The 21,882-nt window shown below is 34.7% G+C and overlaps 2 protein-coding genes across 2 annotated transcripts; both read left to right on the forward strand.

Annotated features, from left to right (window-relative positions):
* Positions 1 to 7,328: 7,328 nt before the first annotated feature.
* Positions 7,329 to 9,572, forward strand: LOC123867695 (facilitated trehalose transporter Tret1-like). The gene is made up of 2 exons (XM_045909875.1): positions 7,329 to 7,465; positions 8,269 to 9,572. Exons 1-2 carry the CDS (start codon positions 7,408 to 7,410, stop codon positions 9,570 to 9,572), a joined length of 1,362 nt encoding a protein of 453 aa, XP_045765831.1. The 5' UTR covers positions 7,329 to 7,407.
* Positions 9,573 to 13,829: 4,257 nt separating this feature from the next.
* Positions 13,830 to 21,546, forward strand: LOC123867696. Its single transcript, XM_045909876.1, has 3 exons — positions 13,830 to 14,029; positions 15,606 to 15,829; positions 21,498 to 21,546. The coding sequence occupies exons 1-3, from the start codon at positions 13,919 to 13,921 to the stop codon at positions 21,544 to 21,546; spliced, it is 384 nt and encodes a 127-aa protein (XP_045765832.1). The 5' UTR covers positions 13,830 to 13,918.
* Positions 21,547 to 21,882: the final 336 nt, after the last annotated feature.

The following is a 21,882-nucleotide window of genomic DNA, read 5'->3' on the forward strand; positions in this document are numbered from 1 at the left end:
TACGAGTAGCTAATAATGGCTCCAAAAAAAGGACACCGCCAGTTATTATGAATTGATTCTGATGATTCTTTTTTGTTTGGTAGATCATATTTCAGAAATAGATCTATATAAATTTCTGGAGATCTGATGAATGTCTTCGAAGATAAGAACGGAAATCCTCAACGAGTAAAAGTAAGCAGGGTGCCCAGATAGAACGCTGGCTGCGTTACCTCGTTGGATGGCCAGACTAATATGCTGACCGAGGTAACTGCCAGACAGAACTGCCAGACCTCCGGTCGCCCGTGGACAAGACGGGTGACAGGTCTTTAAAAAAAGGATCTGGTATCTTCGTTCCACGAACCCATGGTCTCCATCATAAAAGGCACAAAATGAAATTATTTTCTAAAAATAATTTCAATTTGTGCCTTTTGTGGTAAATGAAATTATTTCCTAAAAATAATTTCATTTAGTACCGAATATATACAGCGTAAAATTTCATTGATTTTTATGGACACCTCACGCTTAACCGAAAAATTGACTATGCCAAAATTATTTTCACAAAAAAAGAGCTCAAGTGTCCTAAGACAGTTTCCCTGTACCTCCTATAGTTTTGCATTTCCCGATACTATCCCAGTAAAAAAAACTTAAAGTAGTTATGTAACAATATTTTTTGGAGTCCATGCCAATGAGGTGCCAATGTGTAGGCACAAAAAAAAATATTAAACGGTATATTATATGAATAATATTTTACATACCGAATAAAACATATAGATAAACGGTATATGTATATATATTTTAATTAGTATAACATTATGAGATTTTATGTTTTACTTAGTTGACATCAAGTTGAGATAATAATAATATAATGATTTAAGCAATGTAAAATATTAAATGAACAAAATCGTAAAGTTTCTGGTAATTTTATTCATGATCTTAAAATTGAAAATATTTTGGTAGGTATGTATACTTATCATTTTTTTCATCTGTAGTTCGCGACAGAAGTCGAGGTCGACATGGCAATTGCGGTATGAGGTAAGTCGTGCAGGGGGAACGCTCCGCACATTCGCACTGTCATGGTGTAGTGTTGCACGAGCAGGTACGTATCGACCGCGTTTATCGATTTCTTCGTTATTAGTAGTTTTGTGTATTCACAGAGTGAATTAAAGTGAAGGAACTCATGATTTGATTCTGAATCGACGCTATGTCAAATATTAGGCCATGGTGACGTGAAATCATAGAAAAATAGGGCTACTTGCGTCAAATGTATTAACATTTGACGCCTGCCAGTGACGTTGAAACTTCGACGTGTTGTTACAAGTTCCTTAACTGTCGTGAACTGTGGTATTGGCAAAAAATATATATGGCTTCGGTTGCCTGTTCGTCGCGTGTAAAAATAAAATCCATACTTCCATACTATAATATTATAAGTGCGAAAGTGTGTCTGTCTGTCTGTCTGTCTGTCTGCTACGCTTTCACGGGTCAACCGCTGAACCGATTTTAATGAAATTTTGTACAGACTTAGGATACATTCCGGGGAAGGACATAGGCTACTTTTTATCCCGGAAAAACAAACAGTTCCCGTGGGATTCCTAAATACTCATCCAATTGATCGATTCGTATGAAATTTGGTACTGAGGTAGCTTGCGTCCCTGTTATTGATATAGGCAACTATTCACCCCGGAAAATCAAACAGTTCCCACGGGATCTTTAAAAACCTAAATCCACGCGGACGAAGTCGCGGGCATCCTCTAGTAACTAATAATCCATTTTTAAACTGGCATATCAAAAAAAAACTATGTCCAGAATAAAATCCGATACAAAATTAGTAGGACCACATGAACAATTAAAATCACTTTCACAATATTTCGAATCAATTTACTCGTAATTAAAAACATCTTTATTGTTAACAAATTACAAAGAATGATACAGGATACATTTAACAAAAACAAATGGCGACCTTATCACTAAAGTGATTTCTTCCAGGCAACCCATTCTCAAATCAAATGTTTGTAGCAATATTATTATGAGTTATTATTGTGATGAATAAAATATTCCTTACTTTAAAAAAGGTGGTTTTTAAAGTAAGTTATATTTTATTCAACACATAAAAATCAAGTGAACTCATAATAATATCGCTACAAACACTTGATTTGAATTTTACTCCCTCGGCCTCATCTCAACTCATCATGAATACACATCACCCAAGTAGGTATAGAGGTACCTATTGTTTTGACCGTAAAGGTGGCTACATTGCTCCTACTACATTACACTGAGTCGATTAAGTTCTTGGTCATAATTATTTTATTCTTGTTTATTAGTAGATGTTTAGGGCAACTGTCCACTTAAACGGTGCGAAGTGGAGTAGAGTGAAGCGTTCGAAGTGAGCAAAGTCGACCGCTTCGGTAGTCGGACCATGGATTGAAAAAAATAAGAAGAAATATTATGAAGTTGCATTAACTGAGACTGGGCTCTGGTCACATTCCATCAAACAAATTCACATATTTAATGGGTATAGCTGACACCCGAAACTGAACAGTTTGTGGGGTCAATGATGACTTTCAGCATGCTGATGGAGTGTGAGCGGAACGCAACTCGGCGATTACGTGTTTTTCCTCGACATTTGGATTTAGGAGTGTGTACTGTAGGTACTGTGTACAGCATTTTAGCTTGCCCCATATCGCAGCAGGCGAGGCAATGCTCTGTACATTAGGTACTATTAATAATAGTAATTTCCAGTAATAATGTCCAGTAATTTCAGTTTGAGTAATATAAAAATAGTGTCTTTAATTAGTGATTAAGTTTTAGATATAAATTGATTAATTGTTTTTGGGGGCGATATACATAATTGCGAAGTGATAAAGCCCGGGAGTCACTTGAGTATACAATATATTACTAAAATTAAAGATTTATTCAAAAAAAATGATTTAAAGGTAAAAAAAGGATTTAATGGTTTAATGTGATAAAATTATCAAAGACATCTTGTAGATCTGTGTTTACGATAGATACCTAGTACCTACTATTATAATATTAATGACTAGCTCGCTCGCGTAGCTCAAGGGAAGATTTAGCTTAGCTTTAGATAAGATTGAGATTTAGGTAAGCCCTAAATCTTAATCTAAAAGGTTAAAGTACGGATATCTAATGCCACAGTGGACAACAAAGAATCAATAGTTTCAAAAGTAGCTTAGGTATCTACACACTTTATTTTTTTGTTTTCCTAGAAGGTGTTCTCTTAGACTTCTTTGGAATAGCGAAGTAAAGATTTTGTAGTAGGTCGGAAGCATCTACTTGTACCATTTACGAGTTTATGCAAGAAGGACATGTCGGCAATACAGCGACGGTCACTGAGAGTGAGCTTGTGGAAGTGCTCAAGCCTAGCCTCGTATCGTAAACGATAAAGACAGGTGTGATCCCGGTAGGCTAATGTACGCTGTACCTTCTCGATTCTTGCGACGTGAACTTTATACATTGGGTTACATATTGACGATGCGTACGCGAGCTGACTACGTACCATTTGTGTTGAAAAGTAATTTCATACTGCTAATATTATTAAAAGTACTACATTGTCGCTTAATAAAGCCGCATGTCTTGGATGATTTTTTAACTATATTTCTTCTAATTGATTCGTTGTAAGGGTCCGAGTCACATAGGCTATATTTAATACGAAAAAAATTGACGTAACGGATGTTACATCAAAAAAGTGGGGGTCTATAAAAAAATTTTTTGCTATCGAGTGGGATGTCAAATGGAAGAGGAGAAAATTCAGAGTTCATAAATATAATGTACTACAACATTCAAATATAGTAATTAGGTAGGTAAGACGATCGCACTCGGGTTTTAGTTTTCAACTTTATTTTGTTTTAATTAAATATTTACCTTTTATTCATTTTTTGTAGGTAAAATCGAACGTAATGTTAAGTATGAATCGAATGTAAGTATTAGGTATTTTAAGTATTCAATATATAACTTAATACAGGAGATATCTAAAGCACCCCATATATTAATTAATGTATCTAGGCTGCTTATTTCAAGCAGGTTTTAATTTAAAACATTTAAAAAATGTCATTAGTTTGGTATTCCATGATTATATTCACGAAGGTAGCTACACAGAATTATTGTCGAACGAGTGAACACATAATGCCTGCCACTACGGAATTTTCAAATGAAATAGACAACAAAAATAATAAACACGTTTTTTGGATTTACTTTTACAGACAGGTAAACTTTTTCTAGTTAACTTTTCCAAATTGTATCTATAAAATAAAGTAAAGTAAAATACAATAAATAAAGTCGTGAAAGTGTGTGTTTGTCCTTCTTTCATTCTGCAGTTAAACAACGATGAAGATTGCACAGATATTATAGTCAGATAGACAAATATTTTTAAATACTATTTAGGACTCTTAGCGAAGTAAGTAGTAAGTAAGTAAGTAAGTAAGTAAACGAAGCCTTTTCGTCGGAAGTCCTCAGAAACAGCTTCGATTTTGATAATTCTTTTAAATTTTTATTTTTAGGGTTCCGTATTTATATATTATTTAAAATTAAAATCAGAAACGTTTTGAAACGGGGAAATAATTTTATACTTACATGATATATGTATGATATTTATACATGAAGTCCAGTAAAAACGTATGCTGTACTGGACTTCATGTATAAATATATTACATATGGATTAAAAATATTAAAAATTATTTCCCCGCTTCAAAACGTTTCTGATTTTAAATAATATTTAAAAAACAAAAATTTTAAAAAAATCATCAAAATTGCAGCTGTTTCTGAGGACTTCCTAAGATTGGCTATTTTACTGCTTTATTGACTCCACTATCTGTATCATTAATAATGCTGTACTGATTAAAATTTTCAAATAGTAGTTTATGAAACGGTTGCAAATACCTTATTATATTGTAGAGTTTTATACTTTATCTAAACTCATATCTTAATATCCATAATATTTTGTCATGACTCATAAGTTTTTCTTGATAAATATTGCATGAAAAAAAAAACACTGTAGGTTCTGTTATTATCGTATTGAATACAAGTTAAATCCTTCACACACAGTATTTAGTACATTTATATAATGTTATTTAGAATATTTTTCATTATTTTCCTAAGAAAACAGCGCTTTAATTTTTTTTTATAGTAAATAGCCCAGTAATTTGGTCGTCAAAAAGGGGCTTATCTGGAAAGTTTTCAGAATGTTATGCAAATTGGTGGTTTTATAGATTTCGATGTGCTCTTTCCGAATTTTTATTTTGCCAACTCGTACCTTTGCCGCTCGCGCCTCCATCTTGGAAAAATGGCGCCCAAAAACAGTTTTTTCACGATAACTTCTTTCCCACTCATTTTACGATAAAAATGGCTATGTAACAATTAAACTAAAGACAATTTCCTACAATTTGTGTAGTCACTTTTTTTTTGTAGACTCAATAGTTTCAGCGTACGAGCGCCACAAAGCCCACTTCAACACTCGTTTTGGCTAAACAACTCATTTCCACACCACCATGTGGTAGAGTGAGTGGCGTGATTTTTTTTATGGTATCTCCAGGAGACGGTAGTCACCTTTAATTTAAGCCATCACTTCGTTCAGAGAATACTAACACTCTTCAGAATTCTGCTCGAGATAAGAGTAAATATACTGCATCGCAGTTTCGATCTCATGTGAATATGAACCTTTTTTTTGGGTTTCGAACCCAAAGGATGCCAACGGGACCTTATTACTAAGTCTCTGCTGTCATCCGTCCGTCCGTCCGTCCGTCCGTTTGTCTGTCAGTGGGCTGTATCTCGTGAACCGTAATAGATAGAGAGTTGAAATTTTCACAAAATGTGTATTTCTATTGCCGTTATAACAACAAATAATAAAAATTTCAAAATGGCTGACATGAAAAAAAAACAAAAAAAGTAATGCTATTTCTTGTTTGATGGTACGGAACCCTTCGTGTGTGCGAGTTGGGCTTACACTTGACCCATTTTTTTATTTTTTTAGTTTGTAGTGCGTGGTATAATTTTTCATGCACGAATTGCGATATTGTGTATTGACTGCGACCACATTATAAACATGCTCGAGACACCGAAAAATCGGTCAAGTGCGAGTCCAACTCACATAGGAAGGGTTCCGTACCATAATACAAGAAATAATGCTCTTTTTTATTTTATTTTCATGACGGCCATTTTGAAATTTTTATTATTTGTTATTATAACGGCAAAAAAAAATACACATTCTGTGAAAATTTCAACTTTCTACCTATTACGGTTCATGAGATACAGCGCGCTGACAGACAGACGGACGGACGGACAAGCAAACGGATGACAGCGGAGGCTTAGTAATAAGGTCCCATAGGCATCTTTTGGGTTTAAGACCCAAAAAAAGGCTCATATGCACGTGAGATCGAAACTGCGATGCAGTATATTTACTCTTATCTCGAGCAGAATTCTGAAGAGTGTTAGTATTCTCTGGACGAACTGATAGCTCAAATTGAAGGTGACTACCATCTCCTGGAGATACCATAAAAAAAAATCACGCCACTCACTCTACCACATGGTGGTGTGGAAATGAGTTATTTAGCCAAAACGAGTGTTGGAGTGGGCTTTGTGGCGCTCGAACGCTGAAACTATTGAGTCTACAAAAAAAAAGTGACTACACAAATTGTAGGAAATCGTCTCTAGTTTAATTGTTACATAGCCATTTTTATCGTAAAATGAGTGGGAAAGAAGTTATCGTGAAAAAACTGTTTTTGGGCGCCATTTTTCCAAGATGGCGGCGCGAGCGGCAAAGGTACGAGGTGGCAAAATAAAAATTCGGAAAGAGCACATCGAAATCTATAAAACCACCAATTTGCATAACATTCTGAAAACTTTCTATCTCATATTACCAAATTACTGGACTAAAAGATGTACGTGAGTAAAGTATGGCAATATGTGACACATTTTGATTTCATGATCAGAATTTTAAGATATGACAGAAGATGCCTAGTAGATATTTACAGAACTGATTTACAGAGATGGTTCAATTAAAGTTTTAGTATAATACTAGCGTATGCCCGCGACATCATCCACGTGGACTGTACAAATTTCAAACCCCTATTTTACCCGCAGAGGTTAAATTTTCAAAAATCCTTTCTCAGAGGATGTTCACGTCATAATAGCTATCTGCGTATCAAAAAACGCTGAAGTTTGAGCAGTTGAGGTGATAGATCAATCAGTTAGTCAGTCAGTCTATCAGTCAGCTTTTTCTTTTATATATTCATTTATTACTATAATAGATAGAATATATAGATTCAATTACTATAATATTCTTGTCTACAGCTGTAAGTGATATAAAATACGATGATCTAGCAATCGATTCTTTCACAGCTTTTTTCATGCAGTGCAGCCATATTAAATGCTTTCATTTTTGGCGTATACACGGGTGCGCCGACAGTTATAATACCTCAAATGAGAAAAGAAGCTAATTCGACGGATGTTGCAACACCAGAAATGGTATCTTGGTTGTGTAAGTCTAAGTATACTTTTATCATTTGAAATAATTCACGAGATTTTTTACTGAATGTTGTAATAAAATTTAGAGTTAGCCTTTTAATAATAAATTCTCAAAATTCTAAATTAGTCCACATTTACATTCACCCAAATTCAAAGGCCAATATAGCATGTTAAAATATGGACTCATTGCACATAATCATATTTTTTTGCAACCTCAATGTAATTGTAATTGTTTCAGTATTAAATTAGTTCTTCCTATTTAGAATCATCTGTTTATATGTGGTGTCGATAGTAAAAGTGCCGATGTTTAGAGCCATTGCACACCACGTTTTTTAAACGCTCTGTTGACGCGCGTTTTAGAAACGTGCGTCGACGGCACGCTTTTATTCTACAGAGCAGTTTGTTGTCGTTTTATATCGATACACACGCGCGTTAGCATCGCGTTTGTATCGATTCAAACACGCGTCACCAGCGCGCGCGCCTTAGTGGCGGGGTTTCCCCCGCAACTAGGGAGGTGTGAATCTACGCTAGCTGCAATCGAGCAATTTGGTGCAAAGCACGTCTTTGAAACAAAAAACGACGCCATCTTGCTACTGTTGACGAGGTTCTGCTTAAAAACGCAATATGGCAGCGCGTTTGTATCGATACATACGCGCGTTTGCATCACGTCTGTATCGCTACACACTCGCGTCTAAATCGATTCAAACGCGTGTTAGAATTTATACAGGTGTGCAAAGGCCCTTAGGCCACAGTTTTCATTATTTACTATCCATTTTATACAATTGTATAATATAGTTTTGGTTTTTTTAATTGCAGCTTCCATTGCAGCCTACAGCGCAATTCCTTGGGCATTCATTTTACCTATGATAGCTTATAGTTTTGGGCGAAAAATTTCCATAGTTTTAATTAGTGTAAATGTATTTGTTGGAAATATAGTATTTTATTATAGTACAAATATTATAGAACTCTTTATCAGTCAAGCAACGTTAGGAATGCTCGTATCATCAGCACTTACAGTTTCTGTCATGGTAATGTCGGAGTACACCTCGCCTAAATATAGAGGTATTTTTATGACATTCAAAGGAGCTACATTCTATTGGGGAGTTTGGGTCTCAAATGCTATTGGAACATTTTATCATTGGAAAAATATAGGCATTCTTGTTTTTGTTTGCGGTATTTACAACTTAATATCTTGCATATTCTGCTACGAGTCGCCTTACTGGTTGGCAACAAAAGGGAATTTTGATGATTGTGCAAAAGTTCACCGATGGTTAAAAGGCCTCGATGAAATCTCAGAAGAAGAACTTCAAAAGCTAATCTCATCACAAAAACAGCATTTTAATGAAAAAGCCAAACTCAATATGAAGATAAAGTATAGCAAAAGTATAAAAATCTTGAACGTATTACAATGTAAGGGGTTTTATAAACCTCTTTTATATGCAAGCTTGCCAATATTTCTGTACAACCTATCAGGTAAAATAGCTTGTAGTGTATATGCTATAGATATAATTAAAAAAATCACATCGAGTGAACAAGTAGCGTACCAGGGCATGCTTATACTGGATGCAGTGACTGTGGTAGGCATGTACTTGGGGTGTGCATTATCTAAAATTGTAACACGACGAAAACAATTACTGCTTTTTTCCTCTACTGGAGTCGTAGTCCTTTATGTTTTGTCAATTTATTTATACATGATTGAAGTAAATGTTATATCAGAGAATAATTATGTTACTTTGTTCTTTTTAATGGGTTATTCAATTAGCATTAGCTGCGGACCGATGATACTTGCATCCTCTTGTTGTGCAGAGTTGTCACCTTTACGATACAGGAGCTATTTTGTTTGTTGTCTCGGTCTTATAGCTGATATAGTATTTGCGACCATCCTTAAAATTTCTCCTCTTGTTTTTAAATATTGGGGCACTCATGGTGCGTTTTTATTCTACGCTGTCTCAGCGAGCGTTTTTGTTTGTCTTATCTACAAATATATGCCGGAAACAAAGGATAAAACTATTCAAGAAATACAGGAAGGAATAGTGGGTGTTCGGAAAAATGCTACAGTTACTCGTAGCATACAACTCGTTCCACTCAAGAAATCAGAGTATACGCTGCACTTGACTTGAGTTAATTATAAGTTTCAGTGAATAGTTTTCAAAAATAACTAAAATAATAATATTCATTAAATATTAATATTATGATTCGATTAACTCACTTTGTTGTCTTGTTACAGAAAAATTATTGTATTGTAATTTTAAAGTATGTACTATTATTTGTTTTTTTTGTCCTTTTTTACTTAAATTAGCATAATGCTTTTAATCCGTAACATTATAGACATAGCACGTCTCACCAACCTTGAGACAACACTACAAAGTCAAAGTAAAATAGATCTAAAGTCAAATATTGCAAAACTTTTTACCCGACTGCGGCCAAGCCCAAAAGGAGGGACATGTGTTTAACCTGTATGCATTCAGGTATGTATTAGTGTGTTTTAGGGTTCCGAACCCTAAGAGTAAAAACGGAGCCCTATTAATGTCACTCTATTGTCTGTCTGTCTGTCCGTCTATCTGTCCGCGTGTCATAGGTCTCTAGTTTGTAGGCGAAATTAATTACAAAACCTAAATTTTGGTATTGGGTGTAAAACTTTGACCCAAAACAACACATTTAATTAGAAATTAATTTATATTATTTTTCAGGGGGGCTCTCTCATACATGAAAAGGAACCGGATTTTTTTCTTACCTTAGCCAACTCTACTGATAATGTTGAGTATCATTGTTTAGAACCCATTGAGTAGAGCACAAAAATATTTTTAATTTATTTTTTATTTAAAACATCCGGCCAAGTGCGAGTCAGACTCGCGCACCGAGGGTTCCGTACTTGGGAAATATATCCGACATTTTGCACGATAAATTAAAAACTATTATGGATAAAAATAAATAAAAATCTGTTTTGGAATATACAGGTATATCCCTTTCATATGATACCCCACTTGGTATAGTTATCTTACTTTGAACATTGAAACACATTTTAATTTTTTTTAATAATGTAGCCACAAATTCACGGTTTTCGGATTTATTCCTTTACTTGCTATAAGGCCTATCTACCTGCCAAATTTCATGATTCTAGGTCAACGGGAAGTACGGACGGACGGACGTACGAACGGACAGACATACAGACAGACAGACAGAAAAGATCATCCAATTTTTGAAAATTTATTTAATTAAAAATGATGACCGTTGTCGGCCCATGTCAGTTTATAGCAAGTTTATAGCTTTATTTTGACGCCTACCTACCAGTACTTCGCTTGTGTGGCGTGCTTCATCGATGTGTGCCATTTCAAATTTTTGTACCCTGGACTGTCATAAAAACCTTTGCTACCATTAGCCCAGTAATTTGGTCGTCAAAAAGGGGCTTATCTGGAAAGTTTTCAGAAGGTTATGCAAATTGGTGGTTTTATAGATTTCGATGTGCTCTTTCCGAATTTTTATTTTGCCAACTCGTACCTTTGCCGCTCGCGCCGCCATCTTGGAAAAATGGCACCCAAAAACTGTTTTTTCACGATAACTTCTTTCCCACTCATTTTACGATAAAAATGGCTATGAAACAATTAAACTAGAGACAATTTCCTACAATTTGTGTAGTCACTTTTTTTTGTAGACTCAATAGTTTCAGCGTACGAGCGCCACAAAGCCCACTCCAACACTCGTTTTGGCTAAATAACTCATTTCCACACCACCATGTGGTAGAGTGAGTGGCGTGATTTTTTTATGGTATCTCCAGGAAACGGTAGTCACCTTCAATTTAAGCCATCACTTTGTTCAGAGAATACTAACATTCTTCAGAATTCTGCTCGAGATAAGAGTAAATATACTGCATCGCAGTTGCGATCTCATGTGAATATGAACCTTTTTTTTGGGTTTCGAACCCAAAGGATGCCAACGGGACCTTATTACTAAGTCACCGCTGTCATCCATCCGTCCGTCCGTCGGTCCGTTTGTCTGTCAGCGGGCTGTATCTCGTGAACTGTAATAGATAGAGAGTTGAAATTTTCACAAAATGTGTATTTCTATTGCCGTTATAACAACAAATAATAAAAATTTCAAAATGGCTGACATGAAAAAAAAAACGTAAATGTAAAATAAAAAGTAATGTTATTTCTTGTTTGATGGTACGGAACCATTCGTGTGCAAGTTGGGCTTGCACTTGACCCATTTTTTTATTTTTTTAGTTTGTAGTGCGTGGTAAAATTTTTCATGCACGAATTGCGATATTGTGTATTGACTGTGACCACATTATAAACATGCTCGAGACGCCGAAAAATCAGTCAAGTGCGAGTCCAACTCACATAGGAAGGGTTTCGTACCATAATACAAGAAATAATGCTCTTTTTAATTTTTTTTTCATGACGGCCATTTTGAAATTTTTATTATTTGTTATTATAACGGCAATAAAAATACACATTCTATGAAAATTTCAACTTTTTACCTATTACGGTTCATGAGATACAGCGCGCTGACAGACAGACGGACGGACGGACAAGCAAACGGATGACAGCGGATACTTAGTAATAAGGTCCCATGGGCATTTTTTGGGTTTAAAACCCAAAAAAAAGGCTTATATGCACGTGAGATCGAAACTGCGATGCAGTATAATACTCTTATCTCGAGCAGAATTCTGAAGAGTGTTAGTATTCTCTGGACGAACTGATGGCTAAAATTGAAGGTGACTACCGGCTCCTGGAGATACCATAAAAAAAAATCACGCCACTCACTCTACCACATGGTGGTGTGGAAATGAGCTATTTAGCCAAAACGAGTGTTGGAGTGGGGTTTGTGGCGCTCGAACGCTGAAACTATTGAGTCTACAAAAAAAGGTGACTACATAAATTGTAGGAAATTGTCTCTAGTTTAATTGTTCCATAGCCATTTTTATCGTAAAATGAGTGGGAAAGAAGTTATCGTGAAAAAACAGTTTTTGGGCGTCATTTTTCCAAGATGGCGGCGCGAGCGCCAAAGGTACGAGGTGGCAAAATAAAAATTCGGAAAGAGCACATCGAAATCTATAAAACCACCAATTTGGATAACCTTCTGAAAACTTTCCATCTCATATTACCAAATTACTGGACTACATAATATTGTACCTATTAAGCAGACAACGTCCCTGACCTTTTATCTAGCGTATTTTTAATAAGTACCAAATAGAACAAGGAAATTGTCTCAATATTACTTATCATTACTTTATTATTCTTCAATATAGAGGTTTAAATAAGGCCTAGAGATATTGATAATATACAGTGTGTTTTTTTTTAACTGGGACAGCATGGGGAAATCCAAAACCACAGGAGGTACAGTGAAACTGTCTGGGGAAACTTCAGTTCTTTTTTGTGAAAACAATTTTGGCATAGTCAATTTTTGGTGAAGCGTGAGTTGTACATAAAAATCAATGAAATTGACTATTTTTCTTAATGCCGATCAACTCAATTTCATGTAAGAATAATATTCAGTGTATCGAATGAAAAATATTGGGACAGCAGAAGTTGAAGATATAATGAAATAATCCTTACATGAAACTGAGTCGATTGGCATAAAAAAAAATTAGACTAATTTTTAAAACTTAGGTACGCTTGACCAAAAAATTGGCTATGCCAAAATTGCTTTCACAAAAATAGAGAAGTTTCCCCAGACAGTTTACCTGTACCTCCTGTGGTTTTGGATTTCCTCATAATGTCCCAGTAAAAAAAACACACTGTATATTATTATCATAAAATCCGTATTGGATTGAGAACTTGTTTGTCAAAAAAATTGTCGCCCTCCGCGTCGTGTCGCTCTAGAACTAGTTTATCTATTTAGTTTAATATCTTTGTTCTTTAACAATTACTTCAATCAGGTTCTTTTTTTCTTCATCTTTTTTTATAAAACAGTTTCAACTAGCTGAAGCCCACTACTTTGTTGCGTGGATATAGGTTTTTAAAAATCCCGTTCGGATTTCTCAAAATATTTAAATAGTAAATGTTTACCCACGTTATAGATAGGACCTGGGCGAAAAATTTCAAGTTTCTAGAGCCAATTGCTGGTTTCAGTAGCTCTTTGATAAGGTCAATTAATCTGTTTCTTCTTTTAAAATGTTTTATGCTCGGCATGCATTGCAACGTGTCTCACGCACCACCTTTGGTACGGTGATGGTACTATGTCAGAGGCTTTCCGCAAGGTCCGACAACAACTGTACAAAGTATTTACTCAATCTAATAAACGATGAGCGAACATATATTATGTAACTAACGACCAGATAGACAAAAAACTTCAGTTTTCATGTATATAAAATGTAAATTAAACTATCGAATACCTACCTATTAAATCAACTTGTGATTTTAGTATTTAGTGTTATCACGAATTTTGGCAATATCGCTATGGGCAAAAGTTGATAATACTTAAATGTCTTTAGTTTTCTATAACGTTAATAACATCTGCTATCATGGATATTCCAGAGGAATATGCTAAAGAGGAAAGTGCTATAGAGGAATATGCTAAAGAGGAATATGCTAAAAAGAAAAATGGTGTAAATAGAATATTCTTCTTTAGACAGGTAACAAATTCTGTTATGTTGATTATTTTTCATCTTTTCGCTTTCGTAACATTTTATAATCCCTAGATCTCTTTAAATAGGTTGTTGTTGCTTATTTTTAAATTCAATTATAATCTAAAACCATAATAATTATTATATTCGACTCACCCATTCCAACCCATTCGAAGCGGCACTTGTGCTTAATTTCGAGTCATTTTTAGGGTTCCGTACCTCGTTCCTAGGAAAAAAGGAACCCTCATAGGATCACTTTGTTGTCTGTCTGTCTGTCGTGTCTGTCTAAAACCCCTATAGGATACTTCCCGTTGACCTAGAATCATGAAATTTGGTAGGTAGAGGTAGGTCTTATCTATATCTATTTTAGTCTTGACTTTATTTATATTTAATTTAATTTAAGGTAATAGTCAAACACCAGTTACAATGGTAAAATGTATAAGGCTCATCAGACATTATTTCAATATATTGTACCTACATTTCATTGAATATATCATTAGTTTATTCATTCTATACTAAAAAAAAATTGAAGTGTCTCTCTGTAATTTAGAAATAACTAGGTACCTCATATTATTAACCTCATATAGTTACCTATTTGAACGGTACCAGTCTGTCTGTCTGTCTGTCTGTTTGAACGGGCTAATCTTCGGAACGGCTGAAGCTAAATTGATGGGACTTTCACAGACAAGTAGAAGATTAGCCAAGGAGTAACATAGGCTTCTTTTTTAACAGACTTTCTATCTACCTATGTACACCGATATCTCCGAGATTTCTGAACTGATTTGCATAATTATTATTTATTTTTAATCAATAGAGAAATTTTGCGACATTGTGCAATAAAATATTTGGATTCCAACTCCTCAATCCTGATAGGACTGGGGACCTGACCACCAAAGTTGTTGGGACTTAGAGACTGTCGGTTATAAATTGATTAATATTGAAGTTATCTATACCAAGTAAATACTTTGTCGTTGACCTCCAGGACCCAACTCCTCAACCCTGATGCTGTAAGGAATAGCATTCCTTAATCCTGGTGACCCCACGGGATTTTTAAAGGATCATCTGTTTAAATGTTTTTACGTGGTACAGAAACACGTTGCATCCCGGGAACGGGCTATTACGGATAGGCTACTTTGTCTTGGAAAATCAAAATAAAACGAAACGGGATTTTAAAAACCTAAATCCACGCGGGCGAAGCTGAGGGCATCAGCTAATAGCACAAATAAAGGGAAAAATCCGAAAACTATGAATTAGTGGTTATATCATACAAAAAAAAAAATGTTCATGAACTAATAATTATAACTGGTATTTTCAATTTCCAAAGTAAGATAAAACAGTTTTTTTTTTATACATAATAGTTTTTGGTCTCTCATATAAAATGATGAAAAAAATACCGTTTCTCCCAAATCTCCAAAGTTTACCAGTCAAAAATATGGAATAATTATTATGGTATGATACTGATAATAATATTAAGTAGATATATAATGATATGTTGTTTAACTAAGCCTTGCCTCTTATTTCCTTTAAGCATTATCTGTTGTTATTATATCAGTATTGTTTTTAAATATTATCTCCGCGTTTTCAGTTTTTCTCTTGCAGTAACGTTGTGCTAAATTTTTTTATTTCTGGTTTATATATGGGAGCAACTACTGTAATAGTACCGCAACTGAGAAAAGAGGCTAATTCTACTGATGTAGTTACACCAGAAATGGCATCTTGGTTATGTAAGTCTGAATTGTATTGTCATCATCATCATGATCATGATCAACACATCGCCGGCTCTCAGAATGAGAAGGGTTTCGGCCATAGTCTACCACGCTGGCCAAGTGCGGATTGGCAGACTTCACACACCATTAAAGAACTCTCAGGCTCAGGTATGCAGGTTTCCTCACGACGTTTTTCTTCACCATTAAAGCAACTGAAAAATTACTGAAAATTCACATAACTCTGAAAAGTTAGCTAGAGGTGCGTGCCCGGGATCGAACCCCCGACCTCCGATTGGAAGCGGATGTCCTAACCACTAGCACAAAACTGTGCCACTAGGAACTAGCCTATCATAGTTTCTGTTCTGTAAAATAACTCAATGACACGCTCGGTTATACTCGGCTGGAATTACATTGTGCGACACGATTTTGAAAAAAGTGTGGTCTGACTTGCACTCGAAGGGTTCCGTACCTTCTGCATCGTACAAAAATAGTAGCGGCAATAGAAATACACATTGTGTGAAAACTTCCACTGTCTACCTATTACGGTTTACGAGATACAGCCCGCTGACAGATGGACGGGCGGACAGCGGAGGCTTAGTAATTGGGGTCCCGTTGGCACCTTTCGGGTACGGAACTCTAAAAATAATATTTTGGCAAATTGTCCATTATTATGCAGACTCCTTATTAAAACTTTCAATGAAGACATCCACTTTTAATATTTATATAATATCTATTAAGTTTTTTTTTATGAATACTTTCTATCTTTGCTGTACCTATTCTACTCGCTTTACAACCTCTCGCACTGCCAAGTGTCACTGGTAGAGATCTCTCATAGAGATAAGTGCTTCCCTATCCACTTTTTCTCTATTTTTGTCTTTATTGTTACAACTTTCTGGTACAAATAAATGTAAATATTTACAGGTATTTTGATAATTTTACTTCTAGATTTATTCATGAAAAGAGCTACATATCCCAATTTACTCTGTTGCCGTATACCATTAGAGGAGTCCAGTGTCCACTACCTCCATCATTTGGCTCTTATCACATCAATTTTTTTTTTATTGAAAACAAAACAAAGTCCATAGACGGCTGTCCTGCCATATCCATAGGTATTTTCCTTGCCCAGCGTCCATCCATCCATTCCATCTCCATCATCAGGCTCTTTTCATTATATATTTTAAAAATATTCATGAAAAAAAGCAAATAAGTCCAAATTCAACTGGCATGTCACTAGAGAGTTCCAAACTTCATTTCAAGTCTATATTCACAAAAGTACCATCAGTAAGTAAAGCCGAAAAAAGCTTCAAGAAACAGAAATTAGTTTTGTTCGTTTAATCTTATAGCACATTTTTAGTTTTAACAATGGTTATCACATATTTTAATGAGTTACACTAGTTCTTTCAGTGTCATCATTCTGTATTGACAAAGTTACTTCTTTTCAGCTTCAACGTTTGCCTACGCCGCAATCCCATGGGTTTTTATTACGCCTATGTTAGCATATCGTTTTGGAAGAAAAATTTGTTTAATTTTAATTAGTATTAATGTAATAATAGGAAATGTAATATTTTATTGTAGCACAAGTTTTATAGAACTTCTTATCAGTCAAATTATGCAAGGAATGCTTTTAGGTTCAATAGTTCCAATCTCTGTTATGGTTTTGTCTGAATACACATCACCAAAGTATAGAGGTGTTTTCTTCACCGTAAAGGCGGCTACAACTTATTGGGGCGTATGGGTCTCCAATGCTATTGGTACATTCTACCACTGGAGAAATATTGGCATCGTTATTTTTATTTGCAGTATTTACAATTTAATATCATGCATATTCAGCTACGAATCACCGTATTGGTTGGCGACAAATAGTCGTTTTGATGAATGCGCAAAAGTTCATCGATGGCTGAAAGGTACTAATGAAGACTCAGAGGAAGAACTCAGAAAACTCATTTTATCACAACAAGAGAATTCAAATCTAAAAACTAAACTCAGTCAACGGATTAAAGTAAAAAAACATATTAAGCTCTTTAATATAATAAGACGAGAAAGTTTTTATAAGCCTTTTGTGTATGCATGCTTGCCAATGATTCTATACAATGCCACGGGTAAAATAGCCTGCACTGTCTACGCTATAGACATTATCAAAAATATTACATCGAGTGAACGAATGGCGTACCAGGGCATGCTTATACTGGATGCAGTGACTGTGGTAGGCATGTACTTGGGATGTGCACTATCAAAAGTTGTAACGCGACGAAAACAATTACTGGTTTTCTCATCTGCAGGAATCGGCTTTCTATATGGTTTGTCGATTTACTTATACATGATTAAATTTGATATTGTATCAGAAAGTAGTTATCTTTCTTTAGTCTTTTTAATGGGGTTTTCTATAAGTATTGGTTGTGGACCAACAATACTTGCACCCTGCTGTTCTGCAGAGTTATCACCATTAAGAAACAGGAGTTATTTTTTATGTTTCCTTACTTTCTTGAATAATTTATTTTTAGCAACTACTATCAAAATTTCCCCGGCAATTTTTAAATTTTGTGGAACAGCTGGTGGTTTTTTATGTTATGCTGTATGTTCGACCGTTTCTATTTTCATTATTTATAAATATTTGCCCGAAACGAAAGATCTCACTATTCAGGAAATAGAAAAACGCACAACAAGAGGTGATCGCCATGATCGGTGGACAGCTAGAACTGAAATCATTTCACTAAAATAATTGATGTTTTCGTACTTACTAATTTTCTTGTCGCGAGATGAATGAAAAGAAGCTGATTCAAGTGATGTTTTAACTCCAGAAATTATGTCTCGGTTATGTAACTACTTATGTCCGTCTTGTTTTCTTAAAATTTAACTATCAGTATAGGTAACTTTAGTGATAAAATAATATTAAATGTTACATATTATTTTTGTATTAAACTAATTAAATTTTACTACCAACCTACTTATGTAAATTTTAATGTTTGTTTTAATGTTGTAAATTTTAGCCACCTATCCATTTCATACATTTCCTTGGAATTGTAGTATGCTTACCTACTATTCCTAAGTACATACATACATATTTATGACTTTATACAATGATTCCAAAATGCTCCTAGGCAGCGTATAAAATGTCACAGTATACAGTAGAATCAATGAATAATCCATACTAATCCATACTAATATTATAAATGCGAAAGTGTGTCTGTCTGTCTGCTACGTTTTCACGGCCCAACCGCTGAACCGATTTTGATGAAAGGTACAGACATGGACTACATCCCGGGGAAGGACATATGCTACTTTTTATCCCGGAAAATCAAAAAGTTCCTACGGGATTTTAAAAACCGAAATCCATGCGGGCGAAGCCGCGGGCATCCTCTAGTTAAAAATAAAACGCAGCTAAACTGAGAATTATGATGGTGATTATGAATTTCATGATGATAATTCAACCTGTAATCTTTGTCATAAAAAATGGCCATGAAATGCTTTTTTATTTTTCAACAAAACCTCGATACCTACGCCTATTAGCTACCCCATTTGCACGGGTGTTTTAAAAGTATGTTTAAAGTCTGGCATTGATGCTTTTACAAAAACCTAATGAAAGTTGTATGTGGTAGGCGTTGGTCATGAAAACATTTTGTAGCTTTAACAACTTACCTTGCTATTCGGAGGCGACGATTTCTTCAGTCGATCTCACGGCAACTGGTTATCCTGTTTTTTAATTTCTCATCGTGTAATCGCAATTTCAAACTTTTATCTATTTATCATAATGGATAATCACCATTGTCGATAATCAATAACTTTATAGACTGATACGAATATTAGGTATCTACGATTGCAGAACTAGGTTTCTTTATCTTAATTCAGTAACTTCAATGATATATTTTACACTAAGCACGATGCCTAGAAGAATTTATTACTGGGTCGATTACGAAAACGAGTTGGAAATGAAAGGTTTTCGAAAAACTTACATTCATTTATTTTGATAAAAGAAATATTACTTAGGTAGGTAGGTATATAATCATATAATTTTATACACGTCATTAACTATAGTCTATAAATTATATTATCATTTTTACTGTAGATAGTATTTTTAACCCCCGACCCAAAAAGAGGGGTGTTATAAGTTTGACGTGTGTATCTGTGTATCTGTCTGTGGCATCGTAGCGCCTAAACGAATGAACCGATTTTAATTTAGTTTTTGTTTGTTTGAAAGGTGGCTTGATCGAGAGTGTTCTTAGCTATAATCCAAGAAAATCGGTTCAGCCGTTTGAAAGTTATCAGTTCTTTTCTAGTTACTGTAACCTTCACTTGTCGGGGGTGTTATAAATTTTTAATTTACACTTGTACTAAACTATTTACATTATTAGCTACTTCATAGGAATAGTAATATTGAGATGAATATTAAAATACATCTGTTACTACTACATTACAAGTGTAAATTAAAAATTTTCAACACCCCCGACAAATCATTTTCAAATAAATAATTATGTATATCTAGGCAACGTCCATCTTGACAGCTTGACATTTGTCAATTGACACTTGAATATTATGAACCTAAGGGTTATCTAACCTTCTTTTCTACAAGAAAACTAGAAAATAGCTGATAACTTTTAAACGGCTGAACCTATTTTTTTGGATTATAGCTAAGAACACTCTCGATCAAGCCACCTTTCAAACAAAAAAAAAGTAAATTTAAATCGGTTCATTCGTTTAGGCGCTACGATGCCACAGACAGATACACAGATACACAGACACACAGATACACAGATACACACGTCAAACTTATAACACCCCTCTTTTTGGGTCGGGGGTTAAAAATTACTACTACTAATAAAAGGTCTACTAATCAACTAGGTATGTAGATATCAATGTAGATATGTACCTAGAAATACATCTTAATTTTTGATTTCGGGTTAGTACCATGCGTCCATTTTATAGAAGATCGGTTCTTCATCATTCAATTTTGTCAATCATTAGTAATGAATATTAAATGAAGCAGAAAATAAATCAGATAGTTGTCAAGCAAACACTAGTAATCGGATTAGATGATAGTAACTGTAACCAATAAGAATTTAATTTATTTATTTATCTATATTAATTATTAAATCCTACTTCCATGCCGTTTCTACAATCACTTCGTCAATCATCGTGACCGAGCCAAAATTGACACCAAAACCTATATACAGGGTGGAATTTTGTAATGCCACCTGAAGGGAAAGTACTCTTAATACTGTAGATAGAAAATTTTACTCAAAGAAAACATTCCTTTATTTTTGAATGGAAAGAAAACTGCATTCAAAGATGTTCGAAAATTCGCTTGCCACACCCGGGAATCGAACCAACTAAAATCTGTAAAAATTACAACCTGTACTTTTATTGCATAGATCTTTAGGATCAATTATAAGGATCAAATCTCTCTGAAAAACTTGATATATTAAATGAAAGGAAAACCATGAAATCTGGACTTAAAAATTAATTAACAGATAGATCTTTGAGTTAAAGAGCTTTAACTTGACTCATTGAATTTATAAGTCCAGATTTCAAGGTTTTCCTTTCATTTAATTTATCAAGTTTCTTAGAGAGATTTGATCTTTATAATTGACCCTAATGATCTATGCAATAAAAGTACAGGTTGTCATTTTTACAGATTCTAGTCGGTTCGATTCCCGGGTGTGGCAAGCGAATTTTCGAAAATCTTTGAAAGCAGTTTTCTTTCCATTCAAAAATAAAGGAATGTTTTCCTTGAGTAAAACTTTCTATCTACAGTATTAAGAGTACTTTCCCTTCAGGTGGCATAACATAATTCCACCCGTGTATATCGACGCCTTGTCAACATAAACAACATAATATTTTGTAAGTTGACATAGTCCATAGTTAATATTATAAATGCGAAAGCGTGTCTGACTGTTTGCTACGTTTTCACGGCCGATTTTAAGAGAGTTAGCCGGGGACGGACCTAGGCTACTTTTTATCCCGGAAAATCAAAGAGTTCCTACGGGATTCTTAAGGTTCTATCAATTTAACCAATTTATATGAGGTACAGAGGTAGCTTACGCCCTGGAAATTGACTTCAGCAACTTTTTAAACGGAAAAGCAAAGAGTTCCCACGGGATTTTTAAAAACCTAAATCCACGCGGACGGAGTCGCGGGCATCATCTAGTAAAATGTAATTAA

This window comes from Maniola jurtina, chromosome 8 (genome assembly GCF_905333055.1).
Source record: "Maniola jurtina chromosome 8, ilManJurt1.1, whole genome shotgun sequence".
Lineage (NCBI taxonomy): Eukaryota > Metazoa > Arthropoda > Insecta > Lepidoptera > Nymphalidae > Maniola > Maniola jurtina.